At 41.8% G+C, this 26,009-nt stretch overlaps 3 protein-coding genes across 7 annotated transcripts; 1 reads left to right on the plus strand and 2 right to left on the minus strand.

The window, feature by feature from the left end:
- Positions 1-848: 848 nt before the first annotated feature.
- On the minus strand, positions 849-2,105 carry LOC146613780 (transmembrane protein 69-like). Its single transcript, XM_085378307.1, has 2 exons — positions 1,770-2,105; positions 849-1,654 (listed from the first exon to the last, which is right to left on the minus strand). The coding sequence occupies exons 1-2, from the start codon at positions 1,806-1,808 to the stop codon at positions 956-958; spliced, it is 738 nt and encodes a 245-aa protein (XP_085234433.1). The 5' UTR covers positions 1,809-2,105; the 3' UTR covers positions 849-955.
- A 332-nt stretch (positions 2,106-2,437) lies between these two features.
- Positions 2,438-15,109, plus strand: gpbp1l1 (GC-rich promoter binding protein 1-like 1). 5 transcript variants are annotated; one of them, XM_085377774.1, is made up of 12 exons: positions 2,438-2,476; positions 4,627-5,942; positions 6,315-6,429; positions 9,641-9,770; positions 11,937-12,265; positions 12,488-12,563; positions 12,671-12,867; positions 13,042-13,185; positions 13,406-13,561; positions 14,059-14,183; positions 14,267-14,369; positions 14,461-15,109. In XM_085377774.1, the coding sequence occupies exons 3-12, from the start codon at positions 6,370-6,372 to the stop codon at positions 14,629-14,631; spliced, it is 1,491 nt and encodes a 496-aa protein (XP_085233900.1). In that variant the 5' UTR covers positions 2,438-2,476; positions 4,627-5,942; positions 6,315-6,369; the 3' UTR covers positions 14,632-15,109. The 5 variants fall into 5 exon arrangements, with proteins under 5 accessions (XP_085233900.1, XP_085233902.1, XP_085233903.1 ...); XM_085377776.1 differs by lacking the exon at positions 2,438-2,476 and adding an exon at positions 2,488-2,570; XM_085377777.1 differs by lacking the exon at positions 2,438-2,476 and adding an exon at positions 2,586-2,640.
- A 2,089-nt stretch (positions 15,110-17,198) lies between these two features.
- On the minus strand, positions 17,199-20,947 carry LOC146613782 (nuclear autoantigenic sperm protein-like). The gene is made up of 13 exons (XM_085378577.1): positions 20,847-20,947; positions 20,220-20,300; positions 20,038-20,138; positions 19,560-19,955; positions 19,366-19,457; positions 19,200-19,276; positions 19,033-19,106; positions 18,335-18,523; positions 18,101-18,264; positions 17,658-17,729; positions 17,490-17,567; positions 17,288-17,415; positions 17,199-17,205 (listed from the first exon to the last, which is right to left on the minus strand). The coding sequence occupies exons 1-13, from the start codon at positions 20,945-20,947 to the stop codon at positions 17,199-17,201; spliced, it is 1,560 nt and encodes a 519-aa protein (XP_085234703.1).
- Positions 20,948-26,009: the final 5,062 nt, after the last annotated feature.

Consider the following 26,009-nt stretch of genomic DNA (forward strand, 5'->3'; position numbering starts at 1 on the left):
ATGTGGGATCACTTACTTCCAACTCTGCTATAAAAACTCCAGTGTGTCTGTTTAACGGACAGCCATTTCTACCTAAATGTGAACTTCAGTTTCCTGTTTTCAGCTGACAGGAGTGCCACTCGGTGTGGTCTTCTTCTCTTGTAACGCATCTGCTTCAATGTTTGGCATGCTGTGCGTTTAGAGACACAAATCTCGATACCTTGGCGGTTACTCATATCAGTCCGTCTGGCACTAACAACCATGCTACGTTCACCTTTCTTCCCCATTCTGATTCTCAGTTTGAACTTCACGGGCCTAAATTAATTCCTGCCATGTGATTGGCTAATTACCGGTATATATCTACATTAAAGAACAGGTGTACCTAATAAAGTAGCTGGTGACCTTAAAGTTTTTAAATGCAAGAAGAATGAACACCTTTATGTGACTGACCGGTGAGAAGCAGCTAAAATTAACAACAATCCGATAAATAATTAATGTTTAACACAGCCGAGGCAGCAGGTTAGAACTCCTATAAACAAAAGCACATGAATTTCTACAGCTGTTTTGACTAAAAGCTGCCTGAAGCTCGATTTTTATTATTTCAACTTTTCCCATAAAAAAAGAGATGTTTAAATAATCTGTTTAAACACATGTTCCAGAAGAGTATTTTTCCCCTGTGTTTAGCGCAGCAAAGAGCATGATTCTGCATGTGTTAAAGGAATTCTTAAGCCCATTGTTTGTTCTTTGCTATTTAGGTATTTAACTCACTCCTCATGAGATGGGAATTTCACCAGATATTTTGCAACCCAGGAAACAACTGCTATTTATTTTCAAATTATTATATATTATTTACATAAGAGCAAAATTGGCTCATTCAACTGTAGCACCACAACGACTGTCTGCAGATGTTCACCTGATGTTTTCCATTCTTATGTTCATGCAGTTAAAGAGACAAACTATCCTCTTAAAATCACTTCTAAGTCTCTATGAACTTCTTCTCTGGACAGAGCTTTTTAAGCACCAACGTGGCCACCAGAGAAAAGGTGGCAACCAGAGTGAGAACAGTTCGCATGGCTTTGAACCAGGCAGGGTAGCCAGGCAGAAGAGTCAGGTCGTAATGCAGTGACAGGCCCAGTCCCATTACAACAACTAGAGCTCCTTCAGCTATGTTGTCCCTGCAGAGCAACGCCAGCCAGGCCAGAAGCGACGGCACCACACTGTTACCCAAATTCATCCAGTCTGGCTGTGCGGGACTACCAGCTGGGATGGCAAACCCCCAACGGGCACCTCCCAGGAACGACACTATAGAAGCTCCGTACACCACTTGAGCATATGCCACTTCAGGGTGGAAAGATTGTGTGGCAGCCATGAGAAAAGGGGCAGAAATAAAGGGGATGAGACCAGAAAATCCCAGGTACAGAGCTGGTTTGGGAGCCTTGGCGAGGGCTCTTAAACTGAAACCCTCTTTGCTGTCACTTCTCTCTGATTTGCCTCTGGAATCCTCGTGGCAGAGATGTGATGTGTGCCAGCTCACAGGTTTGATGTTCAACAGTCTGCTGGTGGTAGATGGTCTGAATGACATAAAGACAGAGGAGGCTCGAGTGTGAAGCAGCACAGTTTTTGTGCTGTAGTTTGGTAATCTGTTTATTTGCTGAAGACATCTCCATACTGGAACCTGAAACCATGCACAATCACAGAACATCATGAATATTCTGTTGGCACCTAGAGAATTATTGCATTCGTTAGTAGGCATGATATATTTATCAAATGAAAACTTTTACTATTCTTACCCCAGACAAAATACGTCTTCCAGAGACGAAGCTAATCATATTCGGCGTGGAAAAAGAATCACACTTACACAGCACATGCAATCTGAAGTTTCAGTGACGAGATACACCCTGAGCTAACGTTGGTGCAGCTAGCATTAACCTCAACCTGATGTAATACAAGGCTGTGCTAATGTAACAACCTATAAACCACAGGATTTATAGTTACCTAAACGTTATCATATAAATGTTAGTCAGAGAACAGTTTTCAATGGCCACCGAAAACACAAAAACATATAACAAATTGTGAGAAAGTTCATATTTCATATGCTAAAGTAGAGGTCGTTTGCTTGCCGTCAGGATATCGGCGCTCGATTAAATGTCTGTCTCTTAATATTTTTAGCGGAACCAGACTGACTCTGATATCGACTGGATTGGCTGTCCTTGGCGGGGAGGTATTATGTTGCGTTCAAGGTTGCAAAATCCCACATTGTTTACTATTATCGCCGTTTTCTTTGAATATTTAGAAAAATAACAAAGAAACATAATGTTGCATCTTTAGACATTTGTATATTTTATTTATCGGAGTTTATAACAATTACATCGAAGCCGCACTGTTTAGCCTGCTGAGATGAAAAACTCGTTAGACTCCCAGTGAGTTGCATAATCACGACAGATCGTGAATGGAGCACAGTTGAGGCTGTTCGAATCCCCCTGTGCCAGCGCCAGTGGTAAGATCACCGAAAACCCAAACAAACATCGATAGTCCTGCGATTAAAGCAGTTTATATTTGCAAAAAAGTGCAGTGTCACTGGTCTCTGCAGAGTGAGTGTATATTTGAATCAACATATATCTACGACTATCCTGTTTATTGGAAGGTATCGTAGGAAAGACTGTAAGTTAGCTCGCTAGCACTTAGCAAGCTAATGAATGTGTGCTGCCGCTGCTAAGGTAGCCATTTTGAAACTGTGTTGTTCCAACGAAGCAAGGTCTGTTTACCTCTATTGTATGTCCGTGACAACTGCTTAAATAGTCAGTTCTAGTTACCGCAGGCGTATTAAATCCGTGTTTACTGGACTAAACCCTCTAGCCTTGCTAATTCCTTTCAAATACCAACCAATTTTCTCGGGCTTCCCAACAGGCTAGATAGCGCTAGCTATTAGCTAACAATTCCTATGCTAACGTTAACCTGAGTTATCTCGGCAGAGTCAGCTAGCAGTGGAGTTAGGACAGATCTGACAGCGCTGTTGTGTGTGGTACTTGTTGGCCGCTTAGCGTCTTTAATTATTTCGATGAACTTTTAACTTCATAACATTCAGCTAGTCATTTAGTTGAAGTGTGTGTATGCTGTGTTAAGGTGGGTCTGCTGTTTGTGTGTTTGTGTACATGTGAGTTGAGCGCATTTAGGCGTTATGCAGGGTGTTTTCCAAAGGTAGAAGTGTTTTTGCCGCCGCCATTCATTGGAGTGTTGTTTCAGAGTGAAGGAAGTGTGTGCGCTGCACATTGTACCTCGTGCCTGTGGTAAATTCATTGATGTTGAACTGTTACGTAATAGTTCAGTGGGTGCACGCTATCAAGCCCGAATCAGTGAAACAAGGGTGCATATATATTGTGGGGTTTTTGTTGTTTGGGTTTTGAGCCATGCCTTCGTGCATGTACGAACATGGTGTTTGGGATTGTCACCTCAGTTTCGTGCCGTATTTACAGACACTATTGGGCCCATTAATATTCGCAGCAGTCTGCGCACAGGAAGATAGCGTGCATGTTATTTTTATACTGGTATAAATATTTCACTTAAAAAAAGCCGACACTGTTTTTAAAAGAGCCAGCTTTCAGCCTGAAAGGGATCTGAGATCACAGAGTCCTGATTGATTTTTTTTTCTCCTCTCTTGCATCTCTCAAGACGTCTTTGAGTGTCAGAAGCGTCCTTTTTTCTGGAGCTGATTTCTCTTGAATTGGAAGTTATTTGGGAGTTTATCAGTGAGGGCGGAATGTTTTTCATAGTGTGATAATGGCTGACACAAACTGAAGCTGTTTGCAGTAATGCAGCTCTAGACATACAATATCGTTTACGTTTAGCTACTCTGTCTGGGAAGTTTATTAATTCAGGAGCCTTAGAAGAAAAACAATCTTATAGTTATTTTGGGCGTAATACTTTGCAGCATTATTGACCTATTGCTCTGTGTTTTCTAATGATTTGATCACCCCAGTTTTACAGTTAAAATTTTAGCATCTGAAATAATTAACTTCTACAGTGCACCGTTTAAAAAAAAACAGTTTGAACACAAGCTGAACAAAAGTTCATAAAGTTATATGTACTGCTGGGTTCTTATATCAATCTGTATTGTTAGGTAATTTGGACCTATTATGTTTGTTTCCACATCCATACTTTTTATTCCTGGACTCTTCCAAAGATGCTTTGCATGATTCACAATCAAAATAAAACTTGTATGACTTACACTGAGCCTCGGTGAAACCCTCGGGTCATCCTTTGTGTGAAACTGCTCTCCCTTTTAATATCACCTTCCTTTAAACCGGCGTATCTCTGATTTTCTTCACCTTGCAAACAAAGGGTTTGAACAGCAGATGGATGAGGCTTTTGTCCTGACAGCCAGAAGAACTGTGTGGCTGTGTGCCTGAGATGGCCTTGTTATGGGTTTAAAACCCGTCTATGAAAGCAAGATCAGCCTGATCTCGTTATTTGAAATGTTTGCCAAGTTTAATATGAACATCTGTTATTGTAGCAATGAAAAGCATGCTAGGTCCACTTTGTGAAAGGTGTAGTTAATTTGGCAAGTAACTCTTAAGTATTTTGTGTGTTTTTGACCCCCAGAGCTTTAAGGCAAACCTCTTTTTTTCTCTCTTTTAAAATTTATTGCAGGTCCTGTGCAAATACCCGTGAACCATAAAGCAAGAAAATCTGAAATCTCCACTGAAACTTCCTGTGTGAGGGGGGGAAAGCACTTTCAAAAAGGAAAGGAAAGACCTACTTGACAATTTTTTTGGATGTTGCGGCTTTTCAACTTTCACTTTTTTCTCCTGAGGAAAAAGAGTAGTTGATCACTTGAGGATTTCTTTTTGGACATGTTTGGCTGTTGCTAAAGCTATCTCAACTTTTGAATTTTGATTTTGCATATCTATGAAACCAGAGGTCCACACTGTTCCTGCTACAGTCAAAACCTGAAATAATTTGATGGGAGTAAAATATATAATGCTAGAAACAGCATTATGATGTACCATTCAACATCTTCACCGTTTCACTAACGAGAACTTATTATGTCGGCAATGTAACGTAGGGCTTCACTGGCTTCATTGTCATGTGACTTTGAACCTTTGAGTTATTTTCTCCAAACAAAGACAGTCTTTTCACCATTTTAATGAGGTGAGCAGTGGTTTGCAGTGACCTCCATTGCCAATAAAAGACTGTCTCTCAATTAATTTTTCTTTTCTGAATGTGTTTGAGTAGGTCTTAAAATGATTCGGTAAAAGGTGAGTCAACACAAAAAACATACTGGCACACAGTGTGGCAGGACAACACCTGTCTCTCTCCACGCACCTGGTGTCAAAGTGGAACTGCTTCAAAAACCATTGTCCATGCTTCAGTGCAGACGACTTTCACAGACTGTTTCTTTATATTAATAATAACCTGGCTCTTCCTCCCATTTGGGACAAATCACTAGTCAATCAATTTGTTTTGCCAATCAGCATCAAGTCTAATCAGGTTTCAAGTCTTACCATGAGATTATGAGCAAATGGTTCAAATAAATTGAGGAATTCAATCTATCTGGAGAAAAAAGAAGAAAAAAAGTTGCTTGGACTTGAATCAGTTGAATTCATTGCACAAGACTGGCATTAGAACTGACTGGTTTCTGGTTCAAGACAGAAAATCTGTTCTGCATAGACTCCTATCTTTGGACTTCAAAAACTGCTTCCTGTTTGGCCAGTTCTCTGGATTGCCATTCCAGATCGTTCCTGCAGTTTTTTGACATATCTCCAAGTGCTTCACCCTGGACGAAGGGATCTGCCTCTGGGGAAAGGGGCTGCGCTGTCCTGGCGGAGGTGGAGAGGAGGTTGTTGGTGTGCTGCCTCCCATCTGTCAGTGCACACACTCTGATCAGTGCCAACAGGCCTGAGGAGGAACCGAGCCCAGCCGGACCGAGAGAGGAGGCAGAGGACTTCAGAGCCACAGACTCTGGGGTAATGTCAAAGTTTCACCCAGCCGATGAGGACAAACATGCATGAGCGTGATGTTAACTAGTGTAGTGTGTTTGTTTTATTTGAATTAATTATTTATTTGAATTAAAACATGCCAAGCACTTATATATTTAATATAATATCTATATTATTCTGCACAAGATGTTTACATCCATGTTTTCAGCTGAGAATAAGACTCCTTGGCTTCTCTTGTGGAAAAACTTTAAGCAGTTAACTTTAGATAACTGATGCTAGACAAAACACATGAAAGGGATGACATGCAATCAAAGAGAAATGGGATTTAATTCTACATCAGAGAGTCGTGTTTCTGTGCTTTCAGTTGCACACTGAATTTAAAAAAAAATCTTTTGGTAGATCCTGGCCATGAGGTTTGATGCCTCGATCCACTGACCGGAAACACTGGACCTAAATGGCGCAGCATGACTTTGTCCCTGCCTGGCTTAACTTCTCCACACCCCAGCCTGCCAAGGTAGGTGTACGTATCGGTGTGTGTTTGTACTTTATGCGCTCACAACAGAAAAGAAAGAGAGAGACGGAGATTCCAAGTGTCTCTCTCACTGATGCTCAAACACCTTTAACAGTGTTTGTGCACCTGAGTATGAGAGTGCATGTGTGTGCACTCAGCAATGAAATGTGCTTAGGGACAGAAAGTGTAGTCAGAACATGGTTCAGTAGAGGGTCATCAAAACCTTTTCAACTTCAAGTAACCACTAAAGGTACCACATTAGGTTTTAAAGAGGACCTATTATCCTAACATTTCCCTCTATATATGTATAGAAATTTTCTTCAGCATGTTGTCTTTAATCCAACTTTAATCTGTCTTTAATCCAACTCTTTTTTTTTTTTTTTCCTGATTGGCTGCCTCTTGCACACCTGAGTTCAGAACAATAGGTTTTTGGGGCTTCAGTGATCATAGCCAGAGCTGTGGCCCTAAGATGACTGTATTAAACGGGGACTCTGCTCTGTTGAAGATTCAGGCAGTTTTATTCAAAGTCCTCTCGAAGTCTGCCCGAAAGGTGCACGTGCAGTTGGTGCATTGTAGCGTAGTGTAGCAGTGGATGTCTGTGCCGAGCCTCACACTCACTGTCTGATGATAAAAATAAGTTCACTCAAAGCCAGTAGGACTGTTGCATACCTGTGGATGTGGAAATGATAAAACCATTATGACCACGAGGGGCGACTGCTGTCATTGACATCAATCCAGAGTCAGTCAGTAAAGAGTTAATAGAAAACTCCGAAACCTATGTTCTTGATTCACAGGTGTTGCTCCTACATTCACTGATCTCATTTTATTTTAAACTTTTGCCATGTTTGATGTTTAATGTCCTGGTGAGGAGTCAGATTCCTGGAGGGACTGGTTCTAGGTCTTCAGAATAGCAACACATGCTGCTTGAGTGAAATTTGTGATGACCAAATGTGTTTTGTTACCACTCTATTCTTCAGCCTGTCATTTTTTTTTTTTTTTTTTTTTGTAGGCTGATTAAATTTTTACCCCTGAATTTTGCTGACTGGCATATAAGGCCACTTTAAATCCCTTTTCGGGTCAACATTGATGCCTAGTCAGCTGTCTAACAGTTATGTTAGATGTGTAAATAGAAGTAGCCCGTGTCATATCTCACATTAAGTAATATGTGATGTGGTCTCTCGTAGAGCTGGGCGATATATCGAGTTTTTAAAACATATCGATATTTTTTTATACGAGATATAAGATGTGACAATATCGTTTATATCGATATAGTCTATGTTACGTTATAATTATAGTTGTGGAGCCGCAAGTTTGCCTCTCTTTCGTCCACTTTTGTCTCTACGCAACGTTACTCCGCCTCGCCTTCACTGAAGACAACTCCCCCTCCTACCCCATCGCTTCACGTGCAGGCAGCGACAAGACGGACACGGCAAATCTCCGTTAACGAGTTACTGCGCATCGCCCCATGCGTGGGGCTGGACGGCGTCAACGTGCTAACGAGCTAAACATGCTAACGAGCTAACAGCGCTAACCCTAAAATCCTTTCATTCTCTCAAAAGTTGATAGCGCGCCTTATGTATGAATTCTGGTTGTGCTTGATGGCCGCGAACCGATTTTATGTGGTACACGGCGCTCAGCAATCTGTCACAAATGTTTGAGTACGACTTTGGTAAGCTACGGAGCTGCACCGCTTGATGGATTGTCGGCGCATTACGGCTACCGAAGAGCTTCGCGGAGTGATACGTACTGTCCATCAACGTAATATTACCGTACTGTGTGTGTATAAGGACCATAAATGGCACCTGTAAGAGACGTGGTTATGAAGCGGATTTCAAACTCCAGGCTGTCAGTCACACAGTACAAGTTGGGAACAGAGCAGCTGTGAAATCTGTCTGTCTTTGTTATTACGCTCAGCGTCTTTTAGTTTACATTTTGACTGCACAATTGTGAGCTCTTTGTTTAGCACAAAAACAACCTTGTTTTCTTTTATTTATGGAGCATGATTATTTAATGAATGCTCATAATTTAATTTTGAGTAATTTTTCATGTACATCTGTGATGTATGTTAATAAAAGTGCCTGTGTGACATCTGGGACACAGCTTTGACTAAGAACTCTCTTTTTGTTCTTACTTTATGGCTTAAAAAAATATATATATCGAGATATATATCTTATATCTCCATCCAGCTAAAAAATATCGAGATATGAATTTTGGGTCATATCGCCCAGCCCTAGTCTCTCGGTGTCTTCACAGCACAAGTAAGAGCCTCTTCTACGCAATTAATATTTTCCTGTATCAGGGCAGTAACGGTGATAACAGTATCAGCGTCATGGACATGCAAAACCATTGAATTAAAGAGGTGGTCTGAGATATGAATACTGACTGTTGAACCAAGTGATGTTATCCATTCGGCAGTAGGTGGTGGCCAACAAGAAAACAATGCTGACTGAATAACATTTATAAGCTGGTTAATTCCCAAGTCTAAAAACCAAGCAGCATCTTCAGCATGTAGTTTACATGTTTGAGCGGTTTATTGGAGCTTAGTGTAATCAGTTGCCAAGCTCATTGGTCTCTGTGAAATCGAGATACTAGACAGTTATTATCCACCTTGCACACAACTTCACCTCGGTGTCATTTATGTCAAGGGATTAGCCAGCATACGCCAGACAGGCTGAAGCTACATTTTCTTAGCTTCTTTTTGTGTGTGTCTGAGTTGAGAAGTCCTCCATGAAGCTTGAAGAACACAATCTGATTTGATCTTTGAACCTCAGCCGATGACTAGGATATGATTCATATCAAGAGGAGCGCTTTTAGTCAGTATTATTAAACCTTCAGGATTTACCACCAAGAGCTGGGTGTGCAGTGTTTGCTTGGATTTTTTTAGGTTTTCTCATTTGCACATTTCTTATGACAAAGTTTTATACGATTCTATGTAGTTTCATTTTTGTCTTCCTTTTTTTTTTCTCCACTTTCGCTCCTCAAGAATAGATTGACTCATAGTTAGAGGGAGAAGGAGAGAAAAAAAAAGTACAGATGGGAATTAAGCTAATCTAAGTCTCTTCGCCAGGACAAGAATAAAGTAGGAAAATGTAGTGAAAAATTCTCTAATTTCAGTTACAGTTATGCAGTGGCCTGTTACGTTATTGTCCACTTTCTCTGGGCATTGTTACGTATTAGCTTTGATTAACACTGTTCTCTTTCTCTCCTCCTCCAGTCCCCTGCTGCCAACCTTGAGAAACAAGGTGATCTCCCACCCCACAAAGATGCCAGAACTGCCGTGAGCCGCCGCCGCCACAACTCTTCTGATGGTTTTTTCAACAATGGCTCCCTGCGTCCTCCGACAGGTAACAGTTCAACCTGTTGTTATTATCTGGGGGCTTTACTGCATGAGGGGAAGTGTGAATGGAGCCTACTATTCATTTTTGTATTTAAACTTCTCAGTAAGAATAAAAAGGTTGCAGAGAGGTGGTTTAAAGCCTTTCATATCATGCAGCACATTTTAACCTGAGTACTCTCTGCTGTGTTCCTCCTCTGCTTTCCCTCTGACTTTATGCAAATGTACTGGGACGTATGCTTCTCCCATTTCTGCACACATCAGATTCCAGGCTGATCTGGTCCTCTGCAGTTTGTTATACAATACAAACGCTTAAAAAATGAACAGTATAACAACAGGATATTGTACTGTACAGATATGATGTATTTTCTTTCAGGAATGGCTTTGAAGAGAGAAAAATGCATGACATAGTCATACCTTTTTCAGATATCACACTGTTCCAATTAAATGCATTGCCACACTGTATAAACAGCTCACTTACAATCTTGTGTAGCTGTAGCTAAAACACAACCTCTGGGTCTTTACACACTGTGTTACTGTTGTAGTTTTTTGTTAATAAGTTACAGTACATGTTAATCTCAGGAGTGTCAAACATGAAGCCTGGGGGCCAGTACTGGCTCATTAAAAGGTATAGTCTTGCCCAGTGGCCAAGTGTTTGCAGTAAAGCCATGACTCAAATTCTACAAAAAATGCTTTTTTTCTTCTTCTTTTTTTTCTTCTTTTTTTTAAATGGGTGGAAATTTAAATTATTTTTAGATCTGGACAATTATGTATGATTTAATTTTTAGTTACAAATATTCTAGATTTGAAAGTTTTGTACCTTTCTGTTGTGATCTGTAAATATTAATTTACAACATAACAATAGTAGACTGAAGGAATTCTATGAATGTGGAAAACTTGGCTAGGCTGTTTATCATTGGGGTTTTTTAACTGGTCAGTCATTAAATGAAAACAATGATCTAATGAGCAGTAATGACTTCTGTTGTCTGACAGTTTTAGGTGAATTGGGTCTTGGTTGAATCCCTCTGATTTAGACATCTAGTCAGGTGAAAGCTGAATGAAGCCATGTTGGACATTCCCTTAAGAAAAAAAAAATCGGCTAGCTGTGAATGAAGAGTGAGTAGGACAGTATAAGACAACCAATAAGGAAATGGGGGAGATATCAGTCAAGTGCACTTTGTACCTGTCAGCACAGCCTGCAGAAGAAGTCTAATCAGACTTCTTAAGCTGACACACCCATGTAGGAGGAGTGGAGGTGTCTGTCAAGGCTTTAAAATCATCCTTAGATTTAAGTCAGCTGCCACCTACATTGTTTTTTTTTTTTTGGGGGGGGGGGGTTGTATTCAAAACTGCTAAGGTGCGATTATAAAGATAGTGACGTTGACTACTTGTTTTATGTTCTCAGTGATCGACAGTTAGGGTTTTATGGAGACTCAAAGAAAGATGAATTAGATTCTTTTGTTCCAGTTTTTAAGATCTAGAGTTGGAGTCTTGCATTTTGTGTAGCTGAAGATCTAAGCAGGAAATAAACTTCTGATGTAAGAGCATCCAGTTTGGGTCTCCATCTTGGATAATGATATGATGTGCTTGGATTATAGTGTTGAAGGCAGTGGTGTCATAACAGTGCTGTAAATGGGTGGTGCTGGTGCCGTATCGTCCCTCGCACGCACGCACACACCTCTCTGCTTTCTCTGTAGAATATGGCTGTTATTTGGTGTCCTCCACCCTGCAAATCTGTTTTTGTACAGTCCCCTCTTACTGCTGTCATCCAGTCGTTTGTGTGAACTAAGAATAAATGTGGTGTGATGCCAGTTTTATAATGATGGTTCACCTTCTCTGTGAATCTCAGTGATGGTGTGGAGTCTCACATTCCTATTCAGCTGTTTCATCTCAGTTTTCTGTGATGTTGTTTTCCTGGGTGAATCATTTCTTCACCCAGGAAAAAGTTTCTGCGTTTCTTCTTTGCCGTCCCTCCATTCTCTGCTTATACCAAATACATGCACACAGTGTGAGTCATCAGAGGTTATTACTGTCACAGAGAAATAGTGTTAAAGATTCAAGGCATTCAGATGTTATTTGTGAAGGTTGTGAGGAAACCCTTGCTGTCAAAGTCACATTTCATTGGTATTGCTTGTCAGACAGTCATTATTTCCACTGTATGTGTCTCTCTCTGGAGGTGATGGATGGCAGCAGCCCTCTCTGCTTCTGAGACATGACTCAGTGGACTCGGGGGTGGCTAAAGGAGGGCACGGTGGGCTGGCAGGGGCCTCATGTTGGAAGGAAACCCCCAGCTGGCATGGAGCTCCGCGGGGTTCCCAGGACAGCCACCACCACCAGGGACGCCACCCCAAACGGGGAGGAGGCGACAGGGACAGGCAGGGGGGGCACCGGCAGCGCAATGGTAACTTCCATCCCCGCAAGGGCACCTCGTACCCGGACAAATTCCCCAACGAGGAACGCAAGGACAGCAAGGACGACAAGCTGAAGTTTGTGGAGGAGGACTTTGTGAGTAGTTGACCTCCGTTTTTCCTGTTACATTACAGTGGGATAACTACTGGAACCATTTTCTCCTTTTCAATATTTGCCTTGTAATAGAAGCAGAAGAGGATTTATGAGTGTTATGCCTCATAGTCTGTACTCAGATTATTGCCTTTAAACATAAGTTGTAATTACAAAATTTGAAAGATTACATATTTAATGTAGGCACCTGTTTATTTTTATTTTTAGCCTTCGCTCAACCCTGAAACAACTGGAAAGCCTGGGGCTCAGACACGAGCAGTCGCTCCCCACGCTGGAGTATGGGGTAAGCTTTTCGCCCTGACTCAATTTCTGTGCTCAAAAAGACAAAAGATTTTTTCCCTTGCACCATCATCTCTAAGATTTAATTTGATTGTCTTGATTATGTTCCAGAAAATCCACCGAGTGGCAAACAGATGGTGTCCAAAATGCTGGTTATCAAAAAAATTTCCAAGGAGGATCCCAGCACAGCCTTCTCTGCAGGGTTTGCCACTGCTGCTGCCCTGCCAACCAACGGCAGCAAAGCTCCCATCACAGGCTCCAGCGTCTACAAGAACCTGGTCCCAAAGCCGGCTGTGGCCCCTACCAAAGTATGACTGTCGAGATGTTTTGAGTTAATTAACGGCTTGCTTGATTCAATTTCCGAGAGAAGAATTGCTTATCAAGCAAATGTGCATAATAGAGATAACACCGGTGCACTGGCCAGCGTGCATGGTAGCCTGCAGTAAAAGAGTTTTTAAACACTCTCATGTCCTCTTTTCCAGAGCACCCAGTGGAAATCCAGTGGTAGAGAGATCACAAAGTCTGGTCTTCACATGCCAGGCCGAGATTCAGTCTTCACCAGCCCCGTCTCTGCAGCCAAACCCAGCACCCCAGTCAGTGCACCACAGCACAATACTACAAAAGAGGTGAGAAGAAGGATGAAGCAACCCCAATAAAAAGCAAGCAGTTTTGTGAAGGTCTTGCTTTGCCATTACTACAGATGTGTCATTGTTGCCATGCTTTGAAATCAGTTGAACAGATAGTTTAGATCTCTTGCACTGATGTCTCAGGTAACAAAAAGAATAATAGTAACTTTTATTTCTCCTTTTCTGTCACTTCATGACTATTTGCGGCTCACACCTGCAGCACCCTTCAAGCACGACTCCTCCCATAGATATTGCTCCGTCACGGCTGAAGTTGATGCGTCGCGGTCCAGACCGTAAGAGCGAGTTCCTGAGAGCTCTGAAGGACGAAGGCACTGGAGAGCTGACAACAAGCAGCAGCCCAGGAACATCAGGAGAGGTAGGCAGCAGTTTGGATATTTAGTTTTTTTCCCCCCCAAAGTATTAAAAGGGACCCATTAAGCTAAACACAGGGCCAGAGCAAAATTCATCACACTGCTTCTTCTTTTTACGTCTCTTCTGTGCTTGTGTCAAGCTGCATGAAATTCCGTATATGGTCATGGTTCCTTATACGAGGAAGTGTGCCTCACAGCTCGTGGGTTGTTTATAGAAGCCAGGCAATAGGCAGCCAATCACATGAAGGGATTATTAGGGAAGGGGACCTGCACAGGTCCTAACTGTAGATCATTTAAAACCTCAATCAAAATGTAGAGCTAGAGACTAGCATAATAGATACACTTTAAGAGAATGTGCTGCTGAATGTGGAACACGATCATGGCCTCTGCATTCTCTGCACATAGAAGTCATGTGTGAAATGTAATGTTATGGTGCTGGATAAGAGCTTTTTGTCAGCACATAAAGGACAGCTGGGGCTAAACTTGAAAATAATTATTGCAGGGTGAAAGCAGCACCCCAGAGCCCAAAGCCTACAGCGAGGAAGGCTGTCATGAGAATGGTCTGTCTTACTCTCTGAGTGACTCAGACACCGAACACCTGTCCAGCTCCCTGGAGGCAGAGCACAGGTAGGACACTGCTAACAGCCTTATATATACACACAGGCCAAAACACACAGACAGCTAAGCAGAAAATTACTATGCTTATCTAGGTTGCTGAAGGCCATGGGCTGGCAGGAGTACCCAGAAAATGATGACAACTTCCTGCCTCTGACAGAGGACGAGCTGAGAGAGTTCCAGACTAAAACTGAACAGGTGAGCTCTCAGAGGAAACGCTGACTCTGCTTACGTCTAGCTCAACTCAGTCTGTCTCACACATTAAACGACGTGATTGTGTTTTGACCAGCTGAAGAGGAACGGCATTCAAAGGAATGGGGTTCTCCCGAGGACACGGGGTGTGACCCTCCACTTCACCCCCTGGAGGAGTGTGGCGGAGGCACACGTCGAGGAGGGCTCCGAGTCCGAAACCAGTAGCAGCAGCCAGACCTCTGATGACGACGACTGCATCAAATCCTAACGTGGCTTTATGGAACAAAAAGAAGAAGAAGAAAAAATACCAACAACACATCAACAGCCAACACCACATCCCAGCAAGCAATTCCCCTTTTCCTCTGTCATCTTTGTTTTTTAGAGCACCATTCTGAAGATCTTTCTTTTTTGATTTTGTTTTTTTGTTTTTGTTGTTCTTGCACAAGGGAAAAACCAATCATATCCCAGTGAAGGGGGAGATTCCTGCTCTGCCAGACGTCGTTTTCCCTGCGTTTCCTCCTTCACTGCAGTCCCTGCCCTCTTTTGACCGATTTTCCACACACACACACACACCCACAAACCCTCCGTCTCCTCCCCTTCCTTTTTCTTCCTCGCTTTGTGGAACTGAAGTGTTCATCAAGAAAAGAAGGGCAATGAATGCACACTTGATTCTGCTTTAAACAGACTAACTCATTTCATTGATGATGCTGATGACACATTATTAATGATATTAATAAAAATTGGTTCCTGACAAGCTGATATGTTTCAATATGAATCTGGCTACTGTGGTGTTTTTAAGTCCACACATCATGTGACTATTTGTAGATGGAGTCCAAATGATGCCAGTATTTCCTGTAGGACGATTGTTGTTTCTTGAAGGACAGAGTAGCAGAAAAACAGCTGTAGATCAGTAAATGCAACACTGAAACATTTTTGTTATAGAAAAGTTCCAGTTTCCCACATATGTAATGCTTTGAGAGGCTGTGCTTTAATTTTGGGATGAAATGTGTAAGCAGACTTGTTTTTGTGACCCACATTGTGAGCAGCAGGTCTGTGGCTACATCTGAAACAAAAACATTAATAACCTTGCAGCAGATGTAAATTCAGTGTGAGAGGGAGCGAGATTCCTGCACGTCCTGTGGGCTGGGCTTAAGTTCATGTCGGGAGATTCACAGACTTGTGGCTGAGATCCGGTGAGTCATGGAAAAAAAAGTTGTTCTCACAGGAAGTAAGAAGTGGTGGGATAATGCAGTATTTAAATTTAAAGTATTGTGTTTTTTCAGCCCACATAGATGGGATTAGAATAGAGAGCGGGGGAAGCTGCAGGAGGAGGGATGTTTATTTTTCTAGATTTCTCTCTTCTGCAGCTTTAATCATCATGATTTCCAAAACGTTGCTGATAATATGCTGAGATTTTGTTGGCCTTCAGAACTAATGTATAGCTTTGACATGTCTACATGTCTTTGACACTTCAGTTTGAGCTTTTATTTTCTTCAGTGCTTTGTTTTGTTAGCAGGGAAAGCACCACGGTTATATAACACTGAGAATGGCTTCATATTTTCATTCACATTTCAGTGTCCCAGTGAGCCAGCGTGCACGATAAAGGGCCCAGGCATTTTAATTAGCCATAGTGATTATTGCTATTACTATAATTAGCTGCATGTGTACCTCTTCTTCTCTGGCAAATGAAGATGTCTTCTCCTATATGTCTGTCTTCCCGTTATTGTTTACCTCACAGGGGGAAGAGCTAGAAAAGACTGCTATACATTGCTGTTCAATGAAACAACCAAGTGTGACCAGTCGTGTGGTTTATACAAATCATTACAAACCATCTAATCAGCTGCATCAAGTCAGAACATCTTCATACACTATTCTCAATGAGCTTTTAACTCTCATTGAACATGATCTACAGTCATGTCCTTAAGACATAAGATAATGCAACAAAAACATGACAATGCTCATCAAGATCAGGTGTTGCTGTCAAGAAGCCATTTTTAAGGGAGGGAAACAAAAGGATGAGGTATGCCAAATTTTACAAATATATAAGAACTGGATTAAAAGTCAGTGGCAACAATTTTATGGAGTGATGAATTTAATTTTGAACATTTTCATTCAAATTATCAGTTTGTATAGGAGACCAGGAGGGAGGTAAGGCAGTGGGTGTCTACAGCCGTCTGTAAAACAGTGGAGGGTGTGTCATGGTTTGGGGCTGCATTTCAGCCAGGGACGTCAGGAGTCTTGTCAAAAATTTATGACTGCAGAAATTTTGAGCCACCCTACGTAGAACTAAGCCAGGAGAAGTATTGGAAGCTGTAAAGCATAAATAGCATCAGAAGTTTTTAGTAATTAAAAACACCAGTGATATTAATCAGGTTGGTACAGAGCCTTTGTTTATCTAAGCGCAGGCTTTCAGTTACTGCACAGCTAAATTTTCCTGTTCGTGTATTCAGCTATCAGCTCTAAGGCCCAGGTTCTTGCATTCTCTTGATTAAACTGCACTTTTGCTCTCACATGGCACACTGAATCCTCTCTTCAGACCACATGGTTAAATACAGTAAGTCAGACTGAAGAATGCTGTAGAACCAGTATGACTAAAGGAGCCACTTATGTGGTGAGTACAAACATTTATGGACAGTTCATCAACTGCCAGAAAACAAAACATTTTCATGGCTCCAGTAATGAAGGTTTAACACAGGTTTATACAACCATCTTTATTGAATTTTACAGTATAATGTCAAACAAACAAACGTGTATTTACAACAGCAAACGTGTAAGAGACAGTTAAGAGCTTGTTATGCTGGTGAATCTCTTCTTGAACGGAGACAAAGTGCAGCTTCACTTACTGAAACAGAGGATGACGGGATTTCAGACAAGTTCGAGGTTGTAAGTAGTAAACGGCACAGCAGACAGAAATGACACCTCACCTTTCGACTTCCATATCATTGGCGTGTTCACCTGCATCTCCATTAGTGAGAAGCGTTTCGCCTGGCTGACTGTTGTCCTGCTTCCCCTTCTTCACATCCTCCTTCACCGGACTCTCCTCTGGTTTCCTCTGCAATACACAGCAGTAAAATGAGGCTCACCATTATAGCTACACCACATCAATGCAAGTTAAAAAAACCTCACCTTCTTTCTGACCAGGTGGGAGATGTCAGAGACTGCAGCTGTGGAGGTGTTGCCATTGGAAGTGGATGTGCTTTTAATCTGTTTGGAAGTTAAATATCACACTTCTTTTACAATCCTGTTGGGCTTAAGTTTGTTTCACAAAGTGTGCCATGAAAACTTGTAACTGACCTCTGAAGTGGAAGAAGAGTCTCTGTTCTTTACAGTGGAACCATCACAGGCAGAGGAAGTGGAGCCTCCATCCTGAAACAGATTGCACATGCAGCTCAAAGAGAAGCCAAATGCCAAAATGATGGCGGCTATGCTGTGATCATCTCACGAAAGCCTGCTGTTCACCGGACCTTACAGAGGGAGGTGTGACTAATGATGGATCGAGTTGCCAAATATTTTTCACCAAGTGGTTTACTTGTGAAGACGTGTAGCAACAGAACACAAATAGAAACACTGAACTTCACATGTCACTGAAGCACCAGCATGGAGCATGTATTTTATGAATCCCATTTAACAACTAAAACCAAAACAATTCAGGCATCATGCTTGGTGGATAGCACCACTTTAACCAGTGTGCTCTGATGACCGTCCTCCAGCTAAATCAAACTCCATGCCAAACTCACCAGTGCATCCTTCACAGCCGCGCTCGCTGTCTTCAGGCTTTCAGTGGCGTCCTCCACCTTCTCCTGGATCTCTGGCAGCAGAGCTTTGAGCTCCTCCAGCTCCTTCCTCTCCTCTGGCAGAGCCTCTGGACCTTCGGCTTTGTCAAGCATCTCCTGCAGCTTGTCTGGAATTGTATTAATTATTGCATTGATGATTCTCTGGAAGCTAATTTCACTCCAAGAGCTGATGCTTACCAAGCCTGTTCTTTATGATAGAGATGGAGCTCTTCAGAGACTCGATGGCCTCGCTGTACTGCGTGTTCAGGCTATAGGTCACACCGAGCTGGTAGCGAGTCTCTGCCAGCAGGCGGCTGTCTGAGTCCAGGTGCTTCACCTGCAGCTTCAGGCACTCCTGGAAATCCTCCAGTGCTTGTGGATAGTTCCCTGAAAAAGAGAAGCAGCAAATCAACACCTGACATGTATTAAAAAAAAAACAAACAAAACAAACTCTGCATTCTCAGAGTTTCATCCACTGTTCAGGGTCAGCAGGCATGGACACGGCAATGAACTGAGAACAGTACAGACTTCATCAGCTAAAGATCTTTAAGTGGTGATGCGACCGAAAAAAACCGGTTCTGTAACTACCGGGTGTGGATGTGAGCATCCACTCAGAAAACTAGCATTTCAAAAAGTTGAAGCTTAGACATTTTATGGTTCAACTAATTTAGGCTGCCCCCAAGTGGGCAAACAGCACAATGGCAACTTTTTAGCTGTGTTGCAACCAAGTGTTAGGTACACAAATCCGAACTAAAGAAATCTCAAGCTGCTCACAGACTTTTAGTCCTGACAGAAACTGAGCACCGCTGCAAACACTGAGCCATCAACACAGCCTCAAGCTCATTGCATCAAAGAGAAAACAATGATTATGTGCAAAGCTGCACATTTGTTCAGACCTGATTCTGCAGAAACTTCACCCAGTTTCAAATGAGCCTGGGCTGCCATTAGCTGAGCCTCCTTCGTCTCTTTCCTTTTATAAGAACAAAGAGGAAAAGGTTACAAGCTTGAAATGCAGGTGCAAAATGATAAGATAAAAATCATGGCTCTGAAGTGTTTCCTTTACCTTTTGTAGATGACTTTGGCCACTTCTAACATCTCCCAGGCCAGCTGCAGGTTACCCACCTCCTCATCGTCACTGTCCTAAAAGAGGAACAGACAGAAAACATGAAATTCAAAATTCACACAGTCAGCTGAGTCCTTTTTTAACATGCGAGCTGTTTGTTCAGTACCTTCTCCCCAGTGGCATCTCCTTCACCCTGCTCCTCTGCATCACCTTCCATTTCTACATCGTCGCCACCTTCCTCCTCATCTTCCTCGCCATCTACAAGCAAATGTCATGAGTTTAGATACACTGCTCTGCATGCTTCAGCAGCTAACACTGCCATTACCAAGCCAGGATCAGGACAGGAGGAGCAAAGGTCACCTGCTTCCTCCTCAGCAGCTGCTTCTTCCTCTTCAGCAGCAGAGTCCATCTTCTCAGCTGGCTCCTCTTCTTTAGCAGCAGTCTTCTCCTTCTTAGCAGCGGCAGAGTCCCCCTCCTTCTCCTTAGCAGCAGGTTCAGAGTCGTCCTTTGCATCCACTTCCTCCCCACTCTTTTCCTTCTTATCTTTACTTTCAGATTTGCTTTCATCATTCTTATTGTCCTTTTCAGCCTCCCCCTCTACCTTTTCTGTGTTTTCCTTTTTGTCACCAGCCTCGGCTCCTTCAGTCTTCTCCTGTGGATCCTCACTCTGCTTCCCTTCAACCTTCTCCCCGTCTTCAGTTTTCTTCTCCGCCATGGCGTCGTACACCTGCACCCTCAGCTCGTCTCTGGTCTTTTCTGTTGACAGCAGAACAGTTGGGAATGATGTGTGCACATTTAGATTAACTGTAACGAGCCAAATATCACATTATTCCCTTACCGTCTACATTGTCTGTGCTCTCAACATTGGAGTCTTTGGGTTTCTCTTCTTCCTCCTCCGGCACTCCCTCTAGAGCATTACCCAAGACCGAGTTCTCCATCCTACAACAAGTCTGGCAGTCAGAGCGGCCCCTCCGCTCTTAAAGAGCTGGACTTTCTCATGTTTAAACCTGATTAACCTACCGTGCCAAATCCAGGAGAGCTTTGCCATACCAGAAGAAAGCCTCGCCACATTCGTCCGCTGTGTCTCCAAACTCTTTAGCCCTATAACAAGAATTTACCATTTATTTTAGAGTGAAAAGCAGGCATCCATTACTGCTCACGTGCTGCTTCAGAACAAATTAGAAAGATTCCTGGAGTTAAAAAACTAGGCGTATAAAAAGGATTAGCGAGTAATTATTCCAACTAGGTTTAAGCTTAAACAATAAAACAGAACCTAATGGAAATGAAATATATAAATTAAGAAAAACACTAAGCTAAACTAATGTCACCGCTTTCTGCTCACATGCAAAGAACAGCTGCAGGCAGTTTGTGATTTGCATAAACACGTTCATTTTCAAACACCAGAGGGGAGAAAAAAAAAAAAAAAAGCTGCCGTTTTGCATTTGCACCAATCTGCACACCTGCTCAGAATCAGCCTGCACGAGGCACTGTCACCTATAAACTCTTCAATCATGTAAACAGTGAAACACACGGTTTAGTTTTAAGAAGCCCAAGTGAGCGTTTTAAAAGTAACCACGAGGGCCACTTTATGGGACCATTTCACGTTCAACCTCACTGAAACTCCAGCGTGACTTGAGGGTAACTCACAGCATGCCGCTGGCCTCCTGCAGGGTGCTCACAGCCTCCACTACCTTCCCCATCACCAAGTGCTTCTTGCCGGTACCAATCAGCTTGTTGGCCTCCTCCATGTTTACCACACCTGACGGAGAGAAACAATCGGTCAGCTCAGCTCCCTGCCTGGACTCTCAGCTCAGGTCAAACTGTACCTCGGCCTTTGGTACCAGTTTGTATCGTTTAAGTTTAAATAGCAGAGATGCCACTACACACCTTTGACGGGAAAGAACAGTTTAAAAAGAAAAAAGACCCCCGGCGGCGCGCGCGTCCCAGCTCGTGTCTCGTGCCGCTCAGACTGACTGTGTTCCGTTGTTTCAAATTGGCGCGAAATACCTCTGCTCCTTCCGGTCGCTTTCCTTATTTGTAGACCCGCGCGGGAGAATTCTTAAAGGTACAAAGTACTAACAAGAGGACTGCAAGTACCGCTGCTACAGTTACACGCATTACTACCTCAAGTACTTCTGCTGCTATTGTTATACTGCTCCTTGTATTACCACTCCTATTCATTATACTGCTAATCCTTCCAGTGCAATACTAAAAACAACAATTGAAACTGTTATAATGAGTACCGTTGATGCCGGCAGCCCTGTTATTATTGTACACACTGGCTTCTTTGACTATGAAACAGTCCCAACAACCATTAATCTTTAAGAGACCTTCAGGAAGTGTTCCCTAAAGCTTGCCTGGGGATCTTAAGGTCGTTTTGCAACACTTTTAAGAACCTTTGGTCATTTTGTTTTTTATTTCTAGTAATGTCACCACTAAAACAACAACAAGAACAACAACACAATTACAAAATATTAAATAAATAGGATATTTTGAAGAAAATGTCTTCAAATATGTAAATTACCCACACAAATGTGACATAAATGTTACATGGTTAGATCAGGTCAGAGTTATTTCTGTGACCTGCTGTTTAGTGTGAATGTTTTTTTGTCTTAGTTAATAGACAGCGGCATCACAGTAAAAAAAACCCAAAACTATGATTGAAATAAAACGTACCATTATTGAGTCATTTATTGGATCATTTTGCAAAGGTATAGTATTTTACTATGTAAGTAAAAGTAAAGAAATGTAGGTGATCATTTCTTTGTTGTAACAATGCTTTTTAGCAATAAATCCTGTACTGTTGGAAATATTGTTTATTTTCCCCATCAGTGGTGCCACATTTGTAAGGAAAATGCATTTGTTGGTTGAGTGTGTGGGTATTTTATCTGCCAAAAATCTTGTTCTTCTATTGGCTCTTGTTTTGAGCTTCAGATAACCCAGATGCTAACATTTCGGTGCCTGATTAGTGGCTGATTAGCGCTGTTCATTGATGAGTCCAGTTTCTGCTTACAGCTGTTGGATGGTAGGGTCAAAGTGTTGAGATGTTGTGGAGAACACTATGCTGATGGATGCACCAGTAGGGTAACAGCTTTTGGTGGAGGCTGTGTGATGGTGTGGGGCAGCATCTCCCTTACTGGAAAAACCAGACTGTCAACATTGCAGATGATATCAATGCAGAGAGATGTCAAGATGAGATTTTGCAACCAATAGCAATCCCATATCTCCACAGTCTAGGACTGAATTATGTCCTCCAAGATGACACACGCCAACCCCACCGAATGCTTGTGGGATCAGCTTTGACATGCTTTTCGTGTCAGAGTGACCAACATACTCTCTTGAAGAATGGGACGCCATCCCACAGCACTGTGGGACCTAGCTGGTGACTAGCAGCAGGTGATAGGCTTTTGTAGCTGTGTATGAGTCTTTCACATACCACAGAGGATGCTCCTTGTTAAATAAGTAAGCGATTAAATTTTCCAATATGTGTTGTTTCTTCTGGTTTCAATCATCCAATTCAATACCAGACAAAAGCAGACAGCAAAACTCACATACTCAACTCTGCTGCTCAACCCATAAATGCAACAAAAAATGCAAGTTTTTACTCATTTCTAATGTTTCTCAGAGTTGTTCAGTATAAGGGTAACTGTTTAAGGATAGCCTATCTAGTAGAATTTGATGGTGCTATTACTGTGTTTTAGTTTCACTCAGCATGTATGTAAAACAGCAGTACACACTGCTCCCATGTCCTGCTGTGAGGAGCACTGATACTCCAGCTCCCCTATGATCACCTCCTGCTGACTCCAGTGTGCCGCTGCCTCATCAAAACAAGTCTGGACCTGACAACAAATCAGCATCATACAGATATATTTCAAATCATCCTCCCCTAAATACCTGACAATGTTGGTGAAGGGGGAATTTGGATTTCCATTCCATTATATTTTTAAACAAAAACAAAAGAAAATATTGGATGAAATATGATTATTCAGTTTTAAAAAATAGTAAAAAGTACTTTAATTACATACAAAAAGATTTATAGTGGTCATTTATGAGCTTTAGCGATGCTACTAGGTTGAATTTTGTTCACACAGAGCAATACTTTCTGTTTCCACCTGTATCCTGTCTTTGTAGGTGGCCAAGCTAAGTGAGTACTGAATCCACCTACATATCGCACAAGCTAATAATCTTTTCATCTAACTCGCTAAGGAAGATCAAATGATTTTCAATGCATTTCTTTAATGCCATGCCCTGATACTGAGTCATTGGAAGTAGCAGAACTAGAAAAGCTTTTCTTTCCTCAAAGTCTGCCAATAAAGCCAGATAACCCTAAATGAGCTTTACTAAACTGTACTAATTTAATAATTGTGGATTAAAAGCACCAATCATTTGAAGCCATTTTTCAGTCCATCGTCACATCTGTGACTGCTACAGCTGTTTTGTTATTCAGCACGGCTGAATGAAGCTGGGATGAGAGCTGTGTGAGAGCCCTTCAAACATCCAGCTGCTTTGGAATCACTAGGGGAGCAGATGTACTAATTATGGGCATATTGTGAGACAGGAGATGAACACAGCGCAGTGTTTGATCATTAGCCCACCGCAGTGCTTCTAACAGGAGGTTATTGTAGGCCCTCCCCTCTTATTTAGCCCTTGATGGAGCTCCATGGTAACAGTGTGCAAAGACACTGCTCGGTGACAGCGAGAGGCTGAACTGACAACAGCCTCTGTAGGTCGACTGAGGTGAACTAACGTAACCTGAAAAATAGAAAGAAGAAGAAAAAACACACACTGTGGTTGGTTTCCTGAGTTTAAAAATGAATTTAATGATATATGTACTCAGAAGGTTTTAGCCAAAATGTTTAGGGCACTGGCATTAGACTCACTAGTGTGAGAGAAAACATTATTTCATTTAGGTTTCCCAAACAGGACACAATACACTTTTTTCAGTACACTATTGGGGCATGAATAAATAGGTAAACAGGTGTTAACAGTAGCACAGATTGGGCTTCTTTCCCAACCGGTCGTGGGAGATGGCGGCCCCTCTCCGAGCCTGCTTCTGCTGGAGGCTTCTTCCTGTTGAAAGGGAGTTTTTCCTCACCACTGCCACCAAGTCCGTGCTCAAAGGGGATTGTGTAATTGCTCGAGTTTTGTCTGTATTACTGTAAAGTATTTACCTTATAATATAAAGTGCCTTGAAGCAACTATTTATGTGATTTAGTGCAATAAATAAAATATATAAATATAAAACTAGATTGAATCATTCGGGTGTAGAGTTTGAATTAATGTCATAATTAAAACCTGTCTTTGCATTTTCATATAAAAGAATGACTGCTCTGAAAAAGGTCTACTATAGCTGAAAACCCCCCAACTCAAAATTAACCACTGTCTGGATTCCTGAAACTGGTTTCTCTTCCCTTTTGTTGTTTTTTTTCTCTTCCTGAATTATAGCAACTGTTACACATAAGGTTTGCTGTCACACGTCAATAATACTTTGGTGTAATTAGATTACACCTTGGTACCCCAGGTAACTCTCCTAGGTGTTAGTAACAGTCCCATAGAGTCTGAAACTTTAAGTTAAAAGGCACGCAGAAAACTCGTCCTCTGCAAAGGCTCTGACAAATGCAGTTTGAAAGAAAGTGGTTTGGCTTAACAATCATTTTAATATGCTGCCCATGCTGCACCTCTTCACCATGTTCAAATAAAAATTAGCCTCTAGCTTCTATTTAATCTCCCTGAGAGACAAACAGGTGACCCACAATAGTTCATTTATAGTTTATTACTTATTATTTATCCATATCATATAGCACCGGGCATTTCTTTTCTTTTCTTTTCTTTTTTTTTTTTTTTTTTTACCTAAATGGACTTGCTTAGAAATGTAAGTAAAATGTAGCAACTTCCTCTTCACAAGATTACAGAAAATACAGACAGCGGAGTCATTCAGTAAATCTAGTGGGAGTGATGAGGAAATTAGAAAGAAAAATACCTTCTGGCAGCTCACTGGATAGAAGCAATAAGATGTTGCAATAATAATTTAAAGGCAAGTCCAGACTTCAAGGAAGTGCTTCTAAAACACATCATGTGTAGTTGAAACCTAAATTGTGAACAGATTTATTGTACTTGGTATAAAACAGGTATATTTACTATTGTTTTCTAGGGGAAGTGTTATTTCTACTTAAAAGAAAAAGAGGAACTTAGCCCTCATTGAAATGAGTCCACAGACAATTGGAAAAAAAATATGCTCCATCGGTTGAGTATCACTAGTTTCTTGAGCTAGTAAGTTACTTTGCATATTACTGGTAATGAGAAAAAAGGCAGCAGAAGTGAGGTGAAGCTGAAAGAGTAATATGATACTATTATTTACTGCTTGTGCATAACAATGGATTGGCAGCACATCGTGAAAGAGGTTGAGTCTTATGATGGAACCTCATATGACCCCTGGATTAAGGAAGTGCCAGCCATTAGATACCTGTTCATTTATATATTTTTAGTTTTACATCAATAATTCAGTGTATTACAGTGAATGGGGATAGTTCAAACACAGAGGGTTAGCTCCTCTGAGATTATTAAACAACTTTAACGCCAAACGCAAAATCTTGAGGTTATTTCCTGGAGTCCAGCCTTTATTTCTTACTCCTCTGGGTTTCACAAGAGCGTGGATTCCCAGAAAAGTCATGAGGAAAGGAGGGAAAAATGCAAAGTCATGCTACATAAGCGCAAGCTTCACATTCTGTGGGACTGACTGAAGTGGCTTCAGTTCACGTTCTGAGCGCAGTTATCGCGAGATGTGAGTCGTTTTATAAATTTCCCCCCCGA

The sequence above is a fragment of the Diplotaxodon limnothrissa genome, linkage group LG18, assembly GCF_057381915.1.
Source record: "Diplotaxodon limnothrissa isolate DT_005_m linkage group LG18, D_limnothrissa_male_GT1.1, whole genome shotgun sequence".
In the NCBI taxonomy this organism is placed as follows: Eukaryota; Metazoa; Chordata; class Actinopteri; order Cichliformes; family Cichlidae; genus Diplotaxodon; species Diplotaxodon limnothrissa.

Coding starts and splice junctions, on each gene's coding strand:
- LOC146613780 (XM_085378307.1), bottom strand. CDS start 1,808: ATGATTAGCTTCGTCTCTGGAAGACGTATTTTGTCTGGG. Junction 1,655..1,769: donor GAAGACGTATTTTGTCTGGG/GTAAGAATAGTA, acceptor GCATGGTTTCAG/GTTCCAGTATGGAGATGTCT.
- gpbp1l1 (XM_085377774.1), top strand. CDS start 6,370: ATGGCGCAGCATGACTTTGTCCCTGCCTGGCTTAACTTCTCCACACCC. Junction 6,430..9,640: donor CCACACCCCAGCCTGCCAAG/GTAGGTGTACGT, acceptor CTCCTCCTCCAG/TCCCCTGCTGCCAACCTTGA. Junction 14,370..14,460: donor TCCAGACTAAAACTGAACAG/GTGAGCTCTCAG, acceptor TGTTTTGACCAG/CTGAAGAGGAACGGCATTCA.
- LOC146613782 (XM_085378577.1), bottom strand. CDS start 20,947: ATGGAGGAGGCCAACAAGCTGATTGGTACCGGCAAGAAGCACTTGGTG. Junction 19,458..19,559: donor AGCTGCTGAGGAGGAAGCAG/GTGACCTTTGCT, acceptor ATTTGCTTGTAG/ATGGCGAGGAAGATGAGGAG. Junction 17,568..17,657: donor ACTCTTCTTCCACTTCAGAG/GTCAGTTACAAG, acceptor ACTTCCAAACAG/ATTAAAAGCACATCCACTTC.